Here is a 19738-nt window from a genome sequence, read left to right on the forward strand (position 1 = left end):
ACAAATCTAAATATGTTTTATATTTGAGATTCATCAAAGTAGCCACCCTTTACAGTTTTGCACACTCTTGGCATTGTCTCAACCAGCTTCATGAGGTAGTCACCTGGAATGCATTTCAAAAGATGGCACCATAGAGATGGCAGCTTCGCTTCAAGTCCCTTAGTATCTAGTTTTTTATGTATTATTTCTTACATTGTTAGCCAAAAAAAACGTACGTGTTATTACATACAGCCAGGAAGAACTATTGGATATCAGAGAGACGTCAACTTACCAGCACAACCAGCACTACGACCAGAAATACTTTCCCAAAGCGGTCCTTTGTCTGCACTTCCCAGGGAATTTGAATTGATTCCAGAGGCCGACCCAAAACAACACCGTCGGAGGAGAGGGTGCCGGAGCGGTCTTCTAGTGAGGCTTCGGATGCACACACACCACCCACTGCTTCCGAGTATATTACTCGCTAATTTCCTGTCGCTAGTTAACAAAGTCGACCAAATTAGGGCAAGAGTTGCTTTCCAAAGAGATATCCGGGATTGTAAAGTACTCTGTTTCACGGAAACATGGCCTGCTGGGGACATGATGTCGGAGTCCGTACGGCCAACAGGATTTTCAGTGCATCGCGCCAACAGGAACAAACATCTCTCTAGTAAGAAGAAGGTCGGGGGTGTATGTTTCATGATTAACGACTCATGGTGTAATTGTAACAACATACAAGAACTCAAGTCCTTTTGTTCACCTGACCTAGAATTCCTCACAATCAAATGCCGACCATATTATCTCCCAAAAGATCTCTCCTCAGTTATCATCACAGGCGTGTATATTCCCCCGCAAGCGGATACCAAGACAGCCATCAAGGAACGTCACTGGACTTTTTGAAAACTGGAAACCATATATCCTGAGGCCGCATTTATTGTAGCTGGGGATTTTAACAAAGCTAATCTGAGAACAGGCTACCTAAACTCTATCAGCATATCGATTGCAGTACATGAGCCAGTAACACACTTGACCACTGCTACTCAAACTTCCGCAATGCATACCAGGCCCTCCCGCGCCCTCCTTTTGGCAAATATGACCATGGCTCCATCTTGTTGCTCCCCTCCTTCCGGGTAGCCTCAGACAATAACATTGACGTATACGCTGACTTGGTGAGCGAGTTTATAAGGAAGTGTATAGGAGATGTTGTACCCACTGTGACTATTAAAACTTTCCCTAACCAGAAACCGTGGATTGATGGCAGCATTCGCGCAAAACTGAAAGCACGACCCACCGCATTTAATCATGGCAAGGCAACTGGAAACATGACCGAATACAAACAGTGTAGTTATTCCCTCCGTAAGGCAATCAAACAAGCAAAGCGTCAGTATAGAGACTAAGTAAAACATTTTAACGTGTTAATCCTCGCAAGGCTGCCGGCCCAGACGGCATACCTAGCTGCGTCCTCAGAGCATGCGCAGATCAGCTGGCTGGTGTATTTATCAATCCCTATCCCAGTCTGCTGTCCCCACATGCTTCAAGATGGCCACCATTGTTCCAATTCCCAAGAAATCTAAAGTAACTGAACTAAATGACTATCGCCCCGTAGCACTCACTTCTGTCATCATGAAGTGCTTTGAGAGACTAGTCAAAGATCATATCACCTCCACCCTACCTGTTACCCTAGACCCACTCCAATTTTCTTACCGCCCCAATAGGTCCACAGACGATGCAATCGACATCACACTGCACTATCCCATCTGGACAAGAGGAATACCTATGTAAGAATGCTGTTCATTGACTACAGCTCAGCCTTCAACATCATAGTACCCACCAATAAGCTTGAATCCCTGGGTCTCAACCCCGCCCTGTGCAACTGGGTCCTGGACTTCCTGACGGGCCGCCCCCCCCAGGTGGTGAAGGTAGGAAACAACATCTCCACTCAGCTGATCCTCAACATTGGGGCCCTACAAGGGTACGTTCTCAGCCCTCTCCTGTACTCCCTGTTCACCCATGACTGCGTGGCCATGCATGCCTCCAACTCAATCATCAAGTTTGTAGACGGCACTACAGTGGTAGGCTTGATTGCCAACAATGACGAGACAGCCGAGGTGAGGGCCCTCGGAGTGTGTTGTCAGGAAAATAACCTCTCACTCAATGTCAGCCAAACAAAAGAGATGATCGTGGACTTTAGGAAACAGCAAAGGGAGCACCCCCCTATACACATTAATGGGACAGCAGTGGAGAAGGTGGACAGTTTTAAGTTCCTCTGTGTACATATCACCGACAAACTGAAATGGTCCACGCACACAGACAGTGTGGTGAAGAAGGCGCTGTTCAGGAGGCTGAAAACAAAAATTGGGCTTGTCAACGAAAACCTTCACTAACTTTTACAGGTGCACAATTACGAGCATCCTGTCGGGCTGTATCATCACCTGGTACGGCAACTGCACAGCTCACAACCACAGGACACTCCAGAGTGGTGCAGTCTGCACAATGCATCATCAGGGGCAAACTACCTCCCCTCCAGGACACCTACAACACCCGATGTCACAGGAAGGCAAGAAAGATCATCAAGGACAATAACTACTCGAGCCACTACCTGTTCACCCCGCTTCCATCCAGAAGGCGAGGTCAGTACAGGTGCATCAGAGCTGGGACAGAGAGATAGAAGCTGTTTTTCAATCTCAAGGCCAGATTGTTAAACAGCCACCACTAGCACAGAGGGGCGGCTGCCTACCTACAGACTTGATATTGTCACAACGTGGCCCTTTTGGGGTGTATATCGTGCCCCCCCCCTCTCACTCTCTCTCCCACATCAGGTTTTACAACGGTCATAAGTACCTGGTAGAAACTGCCATTGAGGGAAAGAGTCTCCTAATCCCCAAAATGGGAGAATTAAACAATATTTCTATTTTTGAGTATGTGGGAATGGTCCGTGGACACTTAAGGGACAGTCATGTCGACTGTCTTTCATTTGGTGATCTCATGAAGGCCAGGAATCACACGTAACTATGTCTCTTAATGTGTATATTTCCCAGCTGTCAGGTTTACATCTGAAGGTTGTATAAGATGAATGAATAAGTAGAAGAATAGTTTTGAAAAGATAACAATGTGATTTAGTATTCTTAATGAAAATTGGTTGTTTTATGGTAACTTATGCACAGTCAGAAGCCACGCCCAGGTGGGCACAAACTTGATGACACGGCCCTTTTCTACCCAAGTATAAAAGCCCCCGTGACGCAATTCACACCAGGCCACGCAAACCACGGAGTAAGCTAAGGTTGCAAATGGTTGAATTTCTAAGACCATACAGCGTGTAGCGTTGGCTACACGGCTAGAAATGGTTAAACTCTAAAACTAGAAATTGTTCAACTCTAAAACATTGCCAAAGAAGGAGTAAATCTTAGACGAGGTCTTTTCAGTCTGCAGCTGGAAATGTACGTAGCCTAGGACGAATAATACCGACAACCGCCGAAACACCTTTTCTATGGTGCCCCGACTTCCTAGTTAATTAAAGTGACATGATTAGTTTAAATGCATAATTAAATTACACATAGATAATTGATTTGATAATATACAGTCTTCACATTTAATGATAGTCCAGACATGACAAGATCATTGGCCACTTTAATAAATGGAACACTCTAGTCACTTTAATAATGCCACTTTAAGAACATTTATATATCTCGCATTACTCACCTCATATATATATACTGTATCCTTCACTATCTATTGCATCTTAGCCGCTCTATCGCTGCGCATCATATATTTTATACTATATATATATTCTCATCCTATTCCTCTACTAGATTGCGTGTATTGTGTTTTGTTGTGGAATTGTTAGATATTACCTGTTAGATACTGCTGCACTGTCGGATCTAGAAACATAAGCCTTTCACTAGATTCGCAATGACATCTGCTAACCATTTGTATGTGACAAATAAAATGTTATTTGAATTAACAGGTGTACCTTGTTAAAGGTTGATTTGTGGAATTTCTTTCCTTCTTAATGCATTTGACTTGTGTTGCAAGAAGGTAGGGGTGGTATACAGAAGATATCCCTATTTGGTAAAAGACCAGTCCATATTTTGGCAAAAAAAGCTCAAATAAGCGAAGGAGAAACGACAGTCCATCATTACTTTAAGACATGAAGGTCAGTCAATCCGGAAAATTTCAAGAGCTTTGAAGGTTTCTTCAAGTTCAGTCGCAAAACCATCAAGCGCTATGATGAAACTGGCTCTCATGAGGACCGCCACAGGAAAGGAAGACCCAGAGTTACCTCTGCTGCAGAGGATAAGTTCATTAGAGTTACCAGCCTCAGAAATTGCAGCCCAAAGAGATGCTTCACAGAGTTCAAGTAACAGACACATCTCAACATCAACTGTTCAGAGGAGACAGCGTGAATCAGGCCTTCATGGTCAAATTGCTACAAAGAAACCACTACTAATGGACACCAATAATATGAAGAGACTTGCTTTGGCCAAGAATCACGAGCAATGGACATTAGAGATTTTTGATTCCAACCGCCGTGTCTTTGTGAGACGCAGAGTAGGTGAACGGATGATCTCCGCATGTGTAGTTCCCACCGTGAAGCATGGAGGAGGGGGTGTGATGGTGTGGGGGTGCTTTCCTGGTCACACTGTCAGTGATTTATTTACACTTCAAGGCACGCTTAACCAGCATGGCTACCACAGCATTCTGCAGCAATATGCCATCCCATCTGGTTTGCGCTTAGTGGGACTGCCATTTGTTTTTCAACAGGACAATGACCCAACACACCTCCAGGCTGTGTAAGGGCTATTTGACCAAGAAGGAGAGTGATGAAGTGCTGCATCAGATGACCAGACCTCCACAATCACAGCAGATTTGAGGAAAAGCAGCCAACAAGTGTGACGTGGTATGGTTCGACCCAGGTGCAGAGAAGAGACCAGACGAGGAATCACAGGTTAAGGATAAACATAATACTTTACTGAGAAATAGCAAAGCTGTCATTATTGGTTGTTTAAAGGGTGGTTATTTTGAAGAATCTCAAATATAAAATATATTTTGATTTGTTTAACACTTTTTTGATTACCACATGATTCCATATGTGTTATTTCATAGTTTTGATGTCTTCACTATTATTCTACAATGTAGAAAATATAAAAAATAAAGAAAAACCCTTGAATGAGTAGGTGTGTCCAAACTTTTGACAGGTACTGTATATGTTCTCAACTTAAATTTATACCAGTAGACAATGTATATGAGGCAAACTATATACCATATTTTGTACATGCCCTTTAAGTGCTGTCATACATTTATTTAGTGCAAATCCAACCCTTGTAATTTAGGTAACAGTATAAAAATAAGGAGATGACAATTAGGCTACAGGAGATGAGCGTTACACTTAACATATTTTGAGGTTCATTTGATTTTATTCATTTTGAAAACCAGCGTGCTGCAAATGTTCTAAAATATTGCTTGTTTTGTTTATATTTTTAGGGGGCTTTCACACCAAAATGGTTTGGTGTTTTTTTTTGAACACACTAAACAACGCACCGTGGTTGGCTCAAAAAGGGTGGTCTCAGTCAGATTTAATTTGTACCATGGTGCGGTTCGTTGCTGGTGAGAACGCAGTCCTGACCAAACACAAGAAAAGAACCAGAGTACCGCATTATTATTGGTTGTTTGACTGAAACATTTTAAAGAGTTTTTGTCCAATAAACAAATTACTTGCATGGACAGACACAGGGTTTTGTTTAGGAATTTTAGAAAAAAAATACAATGTAACAAATAGTCAAACTCTGATTTAAACTATAGCTCAAACTATGTGTCAAAACACCCTTAGTCCTCACGCACTGTTGATCCTAAGGCACTAATCTGGTGAGCACCTTTGGAGCTCTGCCCAAGCAAGATATTTGATTGGTTTGACATGTTGCAAGGCATCACTGGTTCGCGATGAGACTAGAGATTTCTACCCCTAAACTTTGTTTCAACAAGTCAAAATACGTTTCTATTTACTCCTCAGATACCCTAAAATGTAATCAAAGTATAATATTTCTTACAGAATGAAGTATGTTCAATAGGAAACTTTAGCAGGTGCATCCTGTCTTCATGGCGAGCGCAAACACAAATTTCCAAGACTATGTCACTGTGCTAAAACTGATATTTCTTATTCGTTTTTGAAGTTACAAGCCTGAAAACTTGAACATAGACTGCTGGTACGCTGTGGAAGCCATATGAATTGCATCCAGGGAGCAAATTTTCAATATGACCTTTTACTTGCCTTTCTAAGAGGATGATCTCTCAACAACAAAAAAATCAGGTTGGTTTTTCTTTGGATTTTATCCTACTATATCTATTGTGTTATATTATCCTACATTATTTTAACATTTCTGCAAACTTCAAAGTGTTTTCTTTTCAATGGCATATGCATATCCTGGCTTCAGGGCCTGAGCAACAGGCAGTTTACTTTGGGCACGTCATTCAGGTGAAAATGAAGAAAAAAGGGGCCTAGCCCTAAGAAGTTTTAATGTCCATCTTAATTCTGTATTGTTCCACTTTCTGTCCTTTAACATGAAAAAGTGAATAAGCATGTCCCTCTTTGTTGTCAATTCCCCCCAGAAAATGTGGATCACTGACCTTTATATTGTCCCTGTATTACATTTTTCCTTGAAGACCGCTGCTGTGGCATTTGCGGGCCAAGTGCTCCGTCTCGTGGCATGAATTGCACACTGTATCCACAAACCTACAGTCTGCAGCACTGTGGTTCCCGCCGCTACGTTAATATCCACCAGTTGTAGCAACTCGCTCGGTGCTGGACTGAATTTTGATTATGGGGCACACTGACCCCTGCTGTTGCAGTTCTGCCACGTCCTTCGCAGCTGTCTCCATCGACTTGGCCAGCTCCACTGCTCATTTCAATGTCAATTTCAATCTCTTTTGAATATGATCTTTGTTTATACCACACACTAGTCTATCTCAAATCATGTCATCAAGTCCCAAGCCAAACTCAGAGAATTCCGTGAGTCTGCGTAGTTCAGCCACAAGTTATGCCACTAATTTTCCATGCTGCCGTACTTTCGAGTGAAATTTGAAATGCTGTTGGAGTGTAATGGTCATTCCATTTTTCCAGTAAATCCTTCAATGGAAGATGCAACAGTGTTTCTGTCTGGCACAAGTCTTGTAACATGGCATAAACTTTACCACCTCATATACTGAGAAAAATAGCCCTTTTCTTCCTGTCATTGGTCATTTAATTTGCCTCCAGTCATCCACCTCCGGCTCATATTCACTAATCTTTCTAGCTAGCTCGTTCACTGTCTGAGATAATTATTTGGTTCAACAAGTCTTTCACCCGCACAGAGCTCTGTACATCCTCGTCGCCAATGTATTAAAGTGAGAGGGATGAGTTAATTCAGTTCCACACAGTGTCTGTCTGTTTGTTATGCTTTAATGAAAATGTATCCGTATAAGGAAAACCCAGTAGTTTTCCCGGCTAAAACCAACTCTGAATTAACAGGACCCCTACACAGTTATTTACTTCTATTTAGGTGGGAGTCATAATTCCTGAATAGAAACACAAACCATTTACCACATTAGAACACCATCTATATTGGGAGGTGTGAATTGCAGACAATTACCAAATGCCATGTGCTCAGGTAGAAGCCGTTAGCCATAGCCATTAGCCCAAACAAAGAAAAACCACGTTTCAAAGTTCATAGACGTGCATCCAGGTATACTAATTTGGGCGAGTCAACTTATTTGAAAGACATTTCGTCGTCCCCATGAGGAAATCCGTCCATCCTTCCGTTAGTCACACGCGATATCTCAGATAGCACTGGCGCAATTTTTTTGGTACATAAGACTAGTACATAGAACAACATGGCTGCTATCAACCGATAAACATTCACGTGGGCGTGGTCTGACACATAAATACATAGAAATCAGTCAAGGATATTCATATTGTAACATACTTTGGTACACATGTTGAAAACACTGTCAAGACTCAACGTATGCAAGAACATTCATATTGACCACACGGTGGCACTATAATAGGCACATGTTTATATCTCTTGATCTGTTTGACTCAGAGTGCTCACACATGCTCAGGGATATGAGTCCAGCTAACCCACACTATATCTCAGACACCACTGGCCTGATGTTGATGAAACTTGTGTGAATGATGTGTCTTGCCATAGAGATCTGGCATTTACAAAATTACACTGATAGGCCCAAGGCACTATAGTAATCAACTGCAATTCCAAACTTTGAACAAGCATATATCCTGTCCCGTTTAAGCTTGAATTGTTGTCACTAATTGGCCCAATAATTGGCCCAATGTTGTGGGGGACAACATGTCTACTGTTGCCTTGTTTTATATGACTTAGTACACGTTATTAACAAAGTCTATTCCATTTGAAGTAGAAAATCGAAAATAAACTTTATTAGGCTAGGTAACACAAAATGTTTAATCATTTTGAAAGTACAGGACATAGGTTGACTTTTATGTTAAACCCCCTAGAGTTGATGTCCACGTCCCTGTGGAAATCTAATTAGCATAATAATAACATTCCCATCAAAATCCATCTGCTGGAGATCTGTTTTTTTGTTGCAGCCTTCCGCATCTGCGGGGGAAGGTGGATGAGCTACAGCAGTGTTTGTCAGACCATAAGACATGCCGATGACGATATGCCAACTTCTGTCTTTATCATCAGAATGGTGGATGCCCTCAATGGCAATGTCCATGTAAAAACAGGTTATATCCATGATGAGTCCTCTATGTATCTCTATGAACGATGCACAATTCAGGCCATTTCCAAAGACAGTACAGCATGAAGATAGGCAGAAACTGCTACTCTAATAGAAATCCCTGATCACGCTTGTAGGCGACGTTGGCTATCTAAGCTCAGGCGCAGAAACACGTCATCGGGTCTAACGGTTGTCTCGCGACGAACTGCGCATGTACAATCAATCAATCAATTAAATGTATTTTTAAAGCCCTTTTACATCAGCAGTTGTCACAAAGTGCTTATACGGAAACCAAGCCTAAAACTCCAAAGAGCAAGCGATGCAGATGTAGAAGCACGATGGCTAGGAAAAACTCCTTAAAAAGGCAGGAACCTAGAGAGAAACCTAGAGCAGAACCAGGGTCTGAAGGCTGGCCAGTCCTCTTCTGGCTGTGCTGGGTGGAGATTATAAAGCCTTGTTCACACTGCAGGCCTTAATGATCAAATCCGTTTTGTTTTTCAAATCCGTTTTGGAATACTGACTGTCCAAACATCTTATCTCAGTTACTAATTAGCATGCACCATGTAGAAAATGACTGTGAAAACTGTTAAATCCCCCGTGGATTGATGAGGAATTGAAAAATTGTATGTTTGAGAGAGATGAGGCAAAAGGAATGGCAAATAAGTCTGGCTGCACAATCGATTGGCAAACGTACTGCAAATTGAGAAATCATGTGACTAAACTGAATAAAAAGAAGAATAAACTACACTACTGTATGAAACAAAGATAAATGACATAAAGAATGATAGTCAAAAGCTTTGGAGCACCTTAAATTGTCACACCCTGATCGGTTTCACCTGTCCTCGTTATTGTCCCCACCCCCTCCAGGTGTCGCTTGTTTCCCCCAGTGTATTTATCCCTGTGTTTCCTGTCTCTCTGTGCCAGTTTGTCTTGTATGTTCCAAGTCAACCAGTGGTTTTCCTGTACGCCTGCCTTTGCTATTCTCTTTTTTCTAGTCCTCCTGGTTTTGACCCTTGCCTGTTCAGGACTCTGTACCCGCCTGCCTGACCTTTTGGCCTGCCATGACCCCGAGCCTTTCTGCTACTCTGTACCTCCTGGACTCTGATCTGGTTTTGACTTTTTGCCTGTCCACAATTATTCTCTTGCCTACTCCTTTTGGATTATTAAACATTGTAAGACTCCAACCATCTGCCTCCTGTGTCTGCATCTGGGTCTCGCCTTGTGTCATGATATAAATACAATTTTGGGGAAAAAAGGCAAACTCAGCTCCACCATTCACTGAATTAGGTGTCTCATTCATCACAAAACTGACTGAAATTGCCAACTACTTTAATGATTTTTTCATTGGCAAGATTAGCAAACTTAGGCATGACATGCCAGCAACAAATGCTGACACTACACAACCAAGTATATCTGAACCAAATTATGAAAGACAAGAATTGTACATTTGAATTCTGTGAAGTGGGTGTGGAATAGGTGAAAAATTGTCTTACAACAATGACAAGCCACCGGGGTCTGACAACTTGGATAGAAAATTACTGAGGATAAGAGCGGACGATATTGCCACATCTTCAATTTAAGCCTACTAGAAAGGGTGTGCCCTCAAGCCTGGAGGGAAGCAAAAGTAATTTCGCTACCTAAGAATAGTAAAGCCTCCTTTACTGGCTCAAATTGCCAACCAATCATTTGTGTTACCAACCCTTAGTAAACTTTTGGAAAGGCACAGATCGAGGCACAGATCTGGGGAAGGGTACCAAAAAAATTCTGCGGCATTGAAGGTCCCCAAGAACACAGTGGCCAAACTGAGCAATCAGGGTAGAAGTGTCTTGGTCAGGGAGGTGACCAAGAACCCGATGGTTACTCTGACAGAGCTCTCGGATTCCTCTGTGGAGATGGGAGAACCTTCCAGAAGGACAACCATCTCTGCAGCCCTCCACCAATCAGGCCTTTAAGGTACAGTGACCAGATGGAAGCCACTCCTCAGTAAAAGGCACATGACAGCCCGCTTGGAGTATGTCAAAAGGCACCTAAAGACTATCAGAAATTGAGAAACAAGATTCTCTGGTCTGATGAAACCAAGATTGAACTCTTTGCCTAAATGCCAAGCGTCACGTCTGGAGGAAACCTGGCACCATCCCTATGGTGAAGCATGGTGATGACAGCATCATGCTGTGGGGATATTTTTCAGCGGCAGGGACTGGGAGACTAGTGAGGATTGAGGGAAAGATGAACGGGACAAAGTACAGAGAGATCCTTGATGAATACCTGCTCCAGAGCGTTCAGGACCTCAGATTGGGGTGAATGTTCACCTTTCAACAGGACAACGTCCCTAACCACACAGCCAAGATAACGCAGGAGTGGCTTCGTGACAAGTTTCTGAATGTCCTTGAGTGGCCCAGCCAGAGCTCAGACTTTAACCTGATCGAACATCTCTGGAGAGACCCGAAAATAGCTGTGCATCAACGCTCCCCATACAAATTTACAAAGCTTGATAGGATCTGCAGAGAAGAATGGGAGAAACTCCCCAAATGCAGGTGTGCCAAGCTTTTAGCGTCATACTCAAGAAGACTCTAGGATGTACATGCTGCCAAATGGGGCTTCAACAAAGTACTGAGTAAAGGGTTTGAATACTTATGTAAATATGATATTTCTGTTTTTCTAGAAACCTGTTTTGGCTTTGTCATTATTGGGTATTGTGTGTAGATTGATGAGGGGAAAAAAATATTTATTCAATATTAGAATAACGCTGTAACTTTAAAAAAATTGGAAAAAATCAAGGGGTCTGAATACTCTCTGAAGACACTGTATATATTGTTTTGTTTCTCTGTAATACTACTAGCCACCTAGCAATTTTATGAAGTTGGCTTTCGCTAACCCAGATAGGTTCCCAATCTACAGTACCAACCTCCTAACTAGCTACCCAGAGTACATTTCAGGATATCAATCAAGTTAGAGTAGCTAGCTTGTTTAACTATCTTAGCTGGCATGCCTGCTGGAACGGTTGGTAGACTTTCTAAAAGCAAGCAATTACTAAATGTACTGAATTAGACACACATTCCTTTCCATCTTTTACCCAGATTTGAGCAGAGAAGCATATTTAGTTCCTTTAAAAAATGTACCACCAGTCAGGAGGATACAGACAGCTCAAGAGGTGTGCCTAAGATATGCAGAAAAATAAACATATATTTTTTAATTAAGCATAATGATTATGCCTTTAGATTGCAAGAAAAAAGCTGTTTCAGGTGTTTGAAAAATGCTAAATACTCCAATTTACAGATGGGGGGCAATGGGGGGCAAGCGCCCATCCTGTTCGTCTATCCTGTGACCTAAGACGAAAATTATTATCACGGTATTGTTAAAATGTGCTGGAAATTTTCAAAAAGTACTGTTAAACACTGAAATAATTTCACCAAGTTTTATATTGAAAACCAACAAACAAATAAAATTAGCAGCACTATGCACTTTCTGTGTGCATAAACATTCAACTAATAACATTAACATTAAAGATGACACCATGTGGCCATGAGAGGTAAAAGTTTCCCTAGTGCAGGTTTTAATGAACACAACCTTAAGTAAGCAAATCAAACGTGCATATTAAAGCAACACAAATAAAGCAATGTGCATGTAAGAACAATACAACCATATGTAAACAAATCATATGTGCATGTAAGAACAATACAACCATATGTAAACACATCCAATGTGCATGTAAGAACAATACAACCATATGTAAACACATCCAATGTGCATGTAAGAACAATACAACCATATGTAAACACATCCAATGTGCATGTAAGAACAATACAACCATATGTAAACACATCCAATGTGCAGGTGTTGACATTTAAATAACAATACAAAATATGTAAACAAATGAAATGAACAGCATTGGTTGTATGTCCGTTCTCTCCTTCATACAATAAGGTGCTGTTGGCCTAACATCCTGTATGTATGCATCTTTGTTCACCTGAGATTGAAATGTAAAAATGTCATCATATTTACTTTGTCCGGTTTAAGTAGTGATCTGCGAGGGGAGACAATGTGCCCGCTGGCACTGAACACTCTCTCTGATGGCACGCTGGTTGCTGGGATGCACAAAAGCTTCCCGGCAACCCTGGCAAGGTGAGGCAGCTCTGATGCATGGCCCCTCCACCACACCAGTGGACCCTCTTCTGCTAGAATGGGTGGCAGAGACAGGCAGACCTTGGATCTCTTCTCTCACTCTGTCTTCTGGGGTGGTCGGAATCTGACCCTCTTTACCTCAACAAGGCAGCAGAGAGGGGCTCTTTCTCAGCAACCCAGCCAGGCCTTTCCCCTCCGATGCCGCTGTGGGGGTGTTAGTGGTGGAGGTGCTCCTGGTGCTTGTGGTTCTTCCCTGACTTGTGCAGCTGCCAGCTTCAAGGCCTCCTGGACACAGCTGTCAGTGTAAATTTTTGCAGCCTCAGGCTCATCTAAAAAGCTCCTTTTGAAGCGGGGGTCAATGAAACAAGCCATGTGCATGACTCTCTTTGCCTTCTCGTTAAGGTCTTTTCTCATTACCCTTTTCATCTCCTTGGTCAGGGATGGCTCTGTATCCTTTTCCACCAGAACATCACGGGTGATGTGGTCCAGGACAGGCTTGATGGCTGAGAGTGTCACTCGTGTCTCTGAGATAAGTGCATCTGTAAACTTGCTCAGAGGTTCAAGGAGCTGGCACAGTTGCTCCATGACACTTATGTCAGTATCCTTGGGCATCAGATGCCATGTTCCTCTTTTTCCACCAAGTGTCGCACAAACTGGCTGCTGTTGGCTGAGGAAACGCTCAAGCATCTTGTGTGTAGATCCCCATCGGGTCACCACATCATGAATCAGAGCCTTCTGTGGCATGTTGAGGGCAGCTTGCTTTTCTCTCAGTTCTCTCCTTCTCTTCCAGCTCCGTGAGAAGCCTTGGACCAGATGACCGCAGACCTTGACTGCTGTGTCAACTCTCTAAATTTTCAGAACCTTTGAGATGGCCAGGTTCAAATTATGGCCAACTTAAAAAATAAAGGAGAGCCGCACACGCTAGGAGCTCAGATGCAAACATATTTATGTCCAACGTTTCAACAGACAAGCTGTCTTCATCAGGGTATAATGACAAACACTGCGGGATGACTCATTTATATAGTGTCAAAAGACCCACACAGGTATCTGTAATCATGGCCGGGTGTGGCCTGATATCATTGGTTAATTCTCATATGTTAAAATAGCATACAAAAAACATAAATGGATAGCGTACGATCATCAAATTATGACATGCAGTCTAAGATACAGGACAAGGGAGGGGGCAAGCATCTTCGTTTTCTTCAGTTGGAACAAACAGTGCTTGTCCGAGATTACTTGGGAGGAGAGAGAAATGGGTACCCGGGGTTGTGAACAGGGTACTTGGTCCTGTAACCTACTTAGTGCAGACTGAGGGAAAATTGTGTAAGATGCAACACAATGAAGGAGAAGACCTGAATGTGTCAGAGTGGAACGTTTCTGATTGGGACTTGGGAACTACGACTGTGACAGGCACACATACAGAGACACAGATTGTGCCAGGCCGTGAGCCTGAGGCCCAGAGCGTCGAGAGGCTGAAAAGGGTAAGAAGGCCTCCGGACCGATTGGATCTGTAAACAGGTTGTATATGAGTTGATAAGTGAAAAACTGTTTTAGAAAACCCATGCTGTTCATCAAGGATGTTTTCAGAGGAAGTGAGAAGTGTGGTGTATTGAGAAATGCGTTAACGAGTTTAGAGGAAGTCACAGTGATGCCGAAACGTTGGTAAATACCCATTCAATTGCTGGGAGATGACACATAGAGTGTGCGACTTTCTTTATTTTGATAGCTTAATGAGTTTAGATGTAAAATGGTTGCAAATAGCCAATGGGATTTGTATGCAGGGTTTGAGTTATTTGAATTAACAAATGATAATGGGGTTTCCGTTCTTGCACTGAAGGGATTGGATTAGGAGATGCAAGGGCGGTGTAACGGCTTTCTTCTGTGGACGAAGGAGAGGACCAAAGTGCAGCGTGGTTAGTGTTCAACATGTTTAATAAAGACGATAAACGTGAACACTACAAAATACAAAAACAAATGTGAAAAACCGAAACAGTCCTATCTGGTGCATAGACACAAAGACAGAAAACAACCACCCACAAAACCCAACACAAAACAGGCTACCTAAATATGGTTCCCAATCAGAGACAATGACTAACACCTGCCTCTGATTGAGAACCATATCAGGCCAAACATAGAAACGGGACAACTAGACACACAACATAGAATGCCCACTCAGCTCACGTCCTGACCAACACTAAAACAACGAAAACACAAAAGAACTATGGTCAGAACGTGACAGGCGGTAAAAGTTCAATGATGTTTTGGTTGTGTTGGGCTGAAGACACTGCAGATAATAGTCGACTGTAATGTGTTCAGGAGAACATTAAAAAAATCTATTCCGTTTATTATAAGTACGCTTCGGAGTCTTCAGTAAAAGAACCCAGCATCTTAGGATTCAACAGTATTGTCCATAAATAAACTGTAGCCTAATGAAGTGAGTCACAGCCTGAGTTGAAGGCGCGCCAGAGAGGACAGGGGAACTGAAAGTATAGCTGTCACGTCCATTTATATGCTTCCCATGACTTGCTATTAGCAGAAGTGCCTGTGAGTCCTGTGCGTCCTGTGCGTCCTGTGCGTCTGGAATGATGGATAAGTTCAAAACTGTTCTTAAAATTGTTGAGAAACAGCAGACTAGTCTTGGGTTTGGTTTAGTTGCATTGTTAACTGCAGGCGGGGAACAGATATTTTCGTCAGTGGTGTTCAAATGTCCTTGCAGTGGCTGGAACTTTTCCTACGGCATGGTGTTTCTCTTAGTGCCTGCTCTGGCACTGTTGGTGTTGGGTTACGTCATGAGCAATAAAACATGGAAATTGTTTACAGGTTTGTGTTTACGCAAATCCAAATTGTGTAATTTTAAATATTTTTGCGCCTGTGGGGTGGTCTGCTTTCAGATCACCACGACAGCAGTAGTTGCACCTGTGAGTTGGATTGCAGTCGCTCTGCTCAATGGCAATTACTTCGAATGCGCCATGACTGGTATCAATGTAACGGTTTTCACAAACCACCTTTGCGATGGGAAGAGTCCGCAGTGCCTGGATGAACTTTATAAATTCCCCTGTGGGAGAGCCACACACGTGCCACTATCTGACAGCAATGATGTGCTCGCAACCATCCGCGCTGAGTCGCAGGTGAGATAATATTCACAGTAATAGAACCAAGTTATGGTTTGAATTATAATGTTTTTATCATATCTTCTTTGCCCCATTTTACATACTTCAATGTGTTTTAATGGGCTATCTTTGTTTTTGTCGACGGCCTGTTGGAGTGTAGGTGATGTAGGTGGGTAGGTGGAGTGTAGGTGACAGGTATCAGATTTCCGCTAACAGTAATTGACACCCCTGGGTGTGTTCTGCCAGCTAAAGGGGTTGTAATATATTTTAAACTGAGCCTTTGACATTATGAAGTACACATTTTTGCTTTGAAGGCATTTGTTGCGTCACATTTCATTTGGAAATTCCAACATTGAAATGCCCCAAAGCAAAAGTGCCCCAAAGCATAGGCTACTTCCATTGTTATTAAATAGCAGTTCCTCAGTCTGACTCAGTTTCTGTATGACTTGTTCTCATTAATGTACAAAACTTCCCTATAGTAATTTAGCAGTGAGCAGGCATGGTAAAATGTTTTCAGTGTAAATTTAAAAGGCGTAAACCAGATATAAAGTATGTAGAACAGATAATGGAGCCCCCATTGATTTTGATAGAATGTTTGAGTCACTCCGATAGCATAAGAATACGGCACAAGCCCCATGACAACATGTGTAGAATTGCAGGAAATGAGCTTTAAAACAGCTGAATTGTTTCTCTGCTCTAAAATATATTGTCGGAGATCTCACCATTGGCCACACCCACTACCACGCCCTCCCTCCTATGCTAACTTTGCCACCGCTGCTGAAAAAAATCCTAAGGGAAACACTGCTTCCTATGTAAAGAGGTGATGGATGAATTGCTGACCAACACACACACCTCTGAATCTACCGTTCCTTATACAGTATGCTTCCCAAATACACTCTCCTGCTATATTTATAGATATGGTTGGAGTTTGAGCAGTATACTGTATGTGGGCAATTATAACTGTGACATTAACTCAGGCATTCCAGGTAAGGGGTTAAGCAGAATAGTTGAATATTGTGTTGAATGTATTGGTTTTGATTTCAGGTCCTGGGTTGGCTACTGATCGCCTCCATCATGGTCTTCAACCTCCTGCTGACCTGCGTTGCCCGGTGTAACTCCCCAGTCAGCTACCTGCAGCTGAAGTTCTGGAGGGTCTATGCCCAGCGGGAGAGTGACCTGCTGGAAAACTACACGGCAGATCACGCCGAAAAGCTTGCAGAGAGGAACCTGAAGAGCTTCTTCCAGCAGACGCCTCCAGAACCTGTCACGACCCCATCTAACCGGGCCTGGGAGAAGATCTCGTCCCTCTACAGGTTCAGCACCAGAGACCACTACTACAGCATCCTGCACAAGTACGTGGAGAAGTGCCATGACTCTGCAGAGGCCAGGGACCACAGGATGTCATCTGTCAGGTCAGACGGTCCAGACACTGCTAATCCAGCCGTGCTCGCCTTTGTGGATGAGGGCAAGATGATGCTGTGAATGGGCATGCATATGATCATAGGAACAGCAGTGACAGCATCACTATCATGACATTATCTGTAACCATCCTTATTTACTTTTAGCATCAAAGTTAGGACTCATTATAGAGGATTGTTGTCAGCATTATACTCTTCGTCGTCATCATAATCATCAGTGTGCATCAGGGGATTTTTCAGTAGAAAGACCAATCACATCTGATTAACCACTCTCAGGTCTTTGCTTGAATAACAATAGTTCCCAATTTTATATTGTAATTTTATACAAAACTGCTTGCAGCTTTTTATTTGAAATTCTATGCTCAGAAGGGATTCTTTTTAAAATAGTTGATCATACTTTCTTTCTCTTTTACTTTTCTGTTTAGTATTTTTATGCCCCTCAGACTTGGCCTACATACGGGTGGTCTGTGGCATTAAACAGGAAACAGGAAACAGGAAACGCATGGTCTGGTTCTATAAAATAAGGAGCTAGTTTGTGCACTGCGAAGTACTTTCAATAAAAGCCTGTTACCAGTGTACATGTAGCATCTTTATGACAGTAACCCACAATAATATTCAGTTTGACCTTACAAGCTTGGTCTCCAAAGTATTTATGCGCTATTGTTATTTATATTATTTGCACTGTAGACCGACCATTGCCACAAGTGAACTGCGATGAACATCAGCTCTGAATTGAATGTAAAACTTAGCGTAATTGTTAGATTCGTATCTCTGTGTAAAGCTTAAGTAGTACTAGTCAGATATCGGCAGTATTGTATTTTTGACATACAGATTTCAATGACTTTTGTGTATTATATACCTTTTTATTTGTAACAAGATACTTCAGAGAATGGTATTTTGTATTTTCAAAATACTAAAAATACTTTTCTCCCAAAAAATGTATAGTGGTTCACAGTTTTGTGGCCCAATATCACGCCAAATTTGCTGCATTGGTATCAGAAGTCTGGCCATGGGAGCTGTTGTTGGATAAGTGGAGGAGGTTGAAAGAAAGTTAAAGCACAAGTATTCACTTTAAGTATGAGGATAATGCAGTGAATTTGGTCCAAAAGGGGATAGTAAACTTTACTTCGAAAGGGCACAAACACACTGTCACTGCACTCATTCACTCTCATTCAGGAAGTGGGTCCTGTGCCTCGACTTTCTTTCAAACACCTTTTCACCTCCACCAGCACATCTGATTACGTCACACTCACAGTATCTAATTTCTGACACCTATGCAATGAATTTGAGGTAACGGCGCCACGAAGTTCCCGAAGACGAACATATACACTCAGCAAAAAAAGATACGTCGCTTTTTCAGGACCCTGTCTTTCAAAGATAATTCTTTAAAAATCCAAATAACTTCACAGATCTTCATTGTGAATGTTTTAAACACTGTTTCCCATGCTTGTTCAATGAACCATAAACAATTATGATACAGGATGGCAACAACAACTGCCTGAGTTACACCAGGAACGCACAATCTCTCCATCGTTGCTCAGACTGTCCGCAATAGGCTGAGAGAGGCTGGACTGAGGGCTTGTAGGTCTCACCAGACATCACCGGAACAACGTCACCTATGGGCACAAACCCACTGTCGCTGGACCAGACAGGACTGGCAAAAAGTTATCTTCACTGACGAGTCGCGGTTTTGTCTCACCAGGGGTGATGGTCGGATTACAGTTTATCGTCGAAGGAATGAGTGTTACACCGAGGCCTGTACTCTAGAGCGGGATCGATTTGGAGGTGGAGGGTCCGTCATGGTCTGGGGCGGTGTGTCACAGCATCATCGGACTGAGCTCGTTGTCATTGCAGGCAATCTCAACGCTGTGTGTTACAGGGAAGACATCCTCCTCCCTCAATGCTCGTTCTGTGCGTGATTTCCTGCAAGACAGGAATGTCAGTGTTCTGCCATGGCCAGCGAAGAGCCCGGATCTCAATTCCATTGAGCACGTCTAGGACCTGTTGGATCAGAGGGTGAGGGTTAGGGCCATTCCCCCCAGAAAGGTCCAGGAACTTGCAGGTGCCTTGGTGGAAGAGTGGGGTAACATCTCACAGCAAGAACTGGCAAATCTGGTGCAGACTATGAGGAGGGCATATTATTCCATTTCTGTTAGTCACATGTCTGTGGAACTTGTTCAGTTTATGTCTCAGTTGTTGAATCTTGTTATGTTCGTACAAATATTTACACATGTTAAGTTTGCTGAAAATAAACGCAGTTGACAGCGAGATGACGTTTCTTTTTTTGCTGAGTTTACATTGGTCTTTAGGGATTTTTTTTTATTTTGTAACAACATACATTTTGATGTAGTACATTAGGTGCCTGATGTGGCTAGTACAGCC

The 19738-nt window shown here is 42.6% G+C and overlaps 1 protein-coding gene across 2 annotated transcripts; it reads left to right on the forward strand.

Annotated features, from left to right (window-relative positions):
• The first annotated feature begins 14141 nt into the window (after positions 1-14141).
• LOC139564327 (calcium homeostasis modulator protein 6-like) lies at positions 14142-19624 on the forward strand. Of its 2 annotated transcripts, none has more exons than XM_071383779.1 (2): positions 14142-14309; positions 16983-19624. In XM_071383779.1, exons 1-2 carry the CDS (start codon positions 14157-14159, stop codon positions 17418-17420), a joined length of 591 nt encoding a protein of 196 aa, XP_071239880.1. In that variant the 5' UTR covers positions 14142-14156; the 3' UTR covers positions 17421-19624. The 2 variants fall into 2 exon arrangements, with proteins under 2 accessions (XP_071239880.1, XP_071239879.1); XM_071383778.1 differs by lacking the exon at positions 14142-14309 and adding an exon at positions 15360-15956.
• The last annotated feature ends 114 nt before the right edge of the window (positions 19625-19738 follow it).

Source organism: Salvelinus alpinus, chromosome 35 (assembly GCF_045679555.1).
Source record: "Salvelinus alpinus chromosome 35, SLU_Salpinus.1, whole genome shotgun sequence".
Taxonomy (NCBI): Eukaryota; Metazoa; Chordata; class Actinopteri; order Salmoniformes; family Salmonidae; genus Salvelinus; species Salvelinus alpinus.

Excerpts from the sequence above, each read along its gene's own strand:
- LOC139564327 (XM_071383778.1), top strand. The coding sequence starts at position 15,411 with ATGATGGATAAGTTCAAAACTGTTCTTAAAATTGTTGAGAAACAGCAG. Across the intron at positions 15,957-16,982 it reads CCATCCGCGCTGAGTCGCAG|GTCCTGGGTTGGCTACTGAT; the intron begins GTGAGATAATAT and ends TTTTGATTTCAG.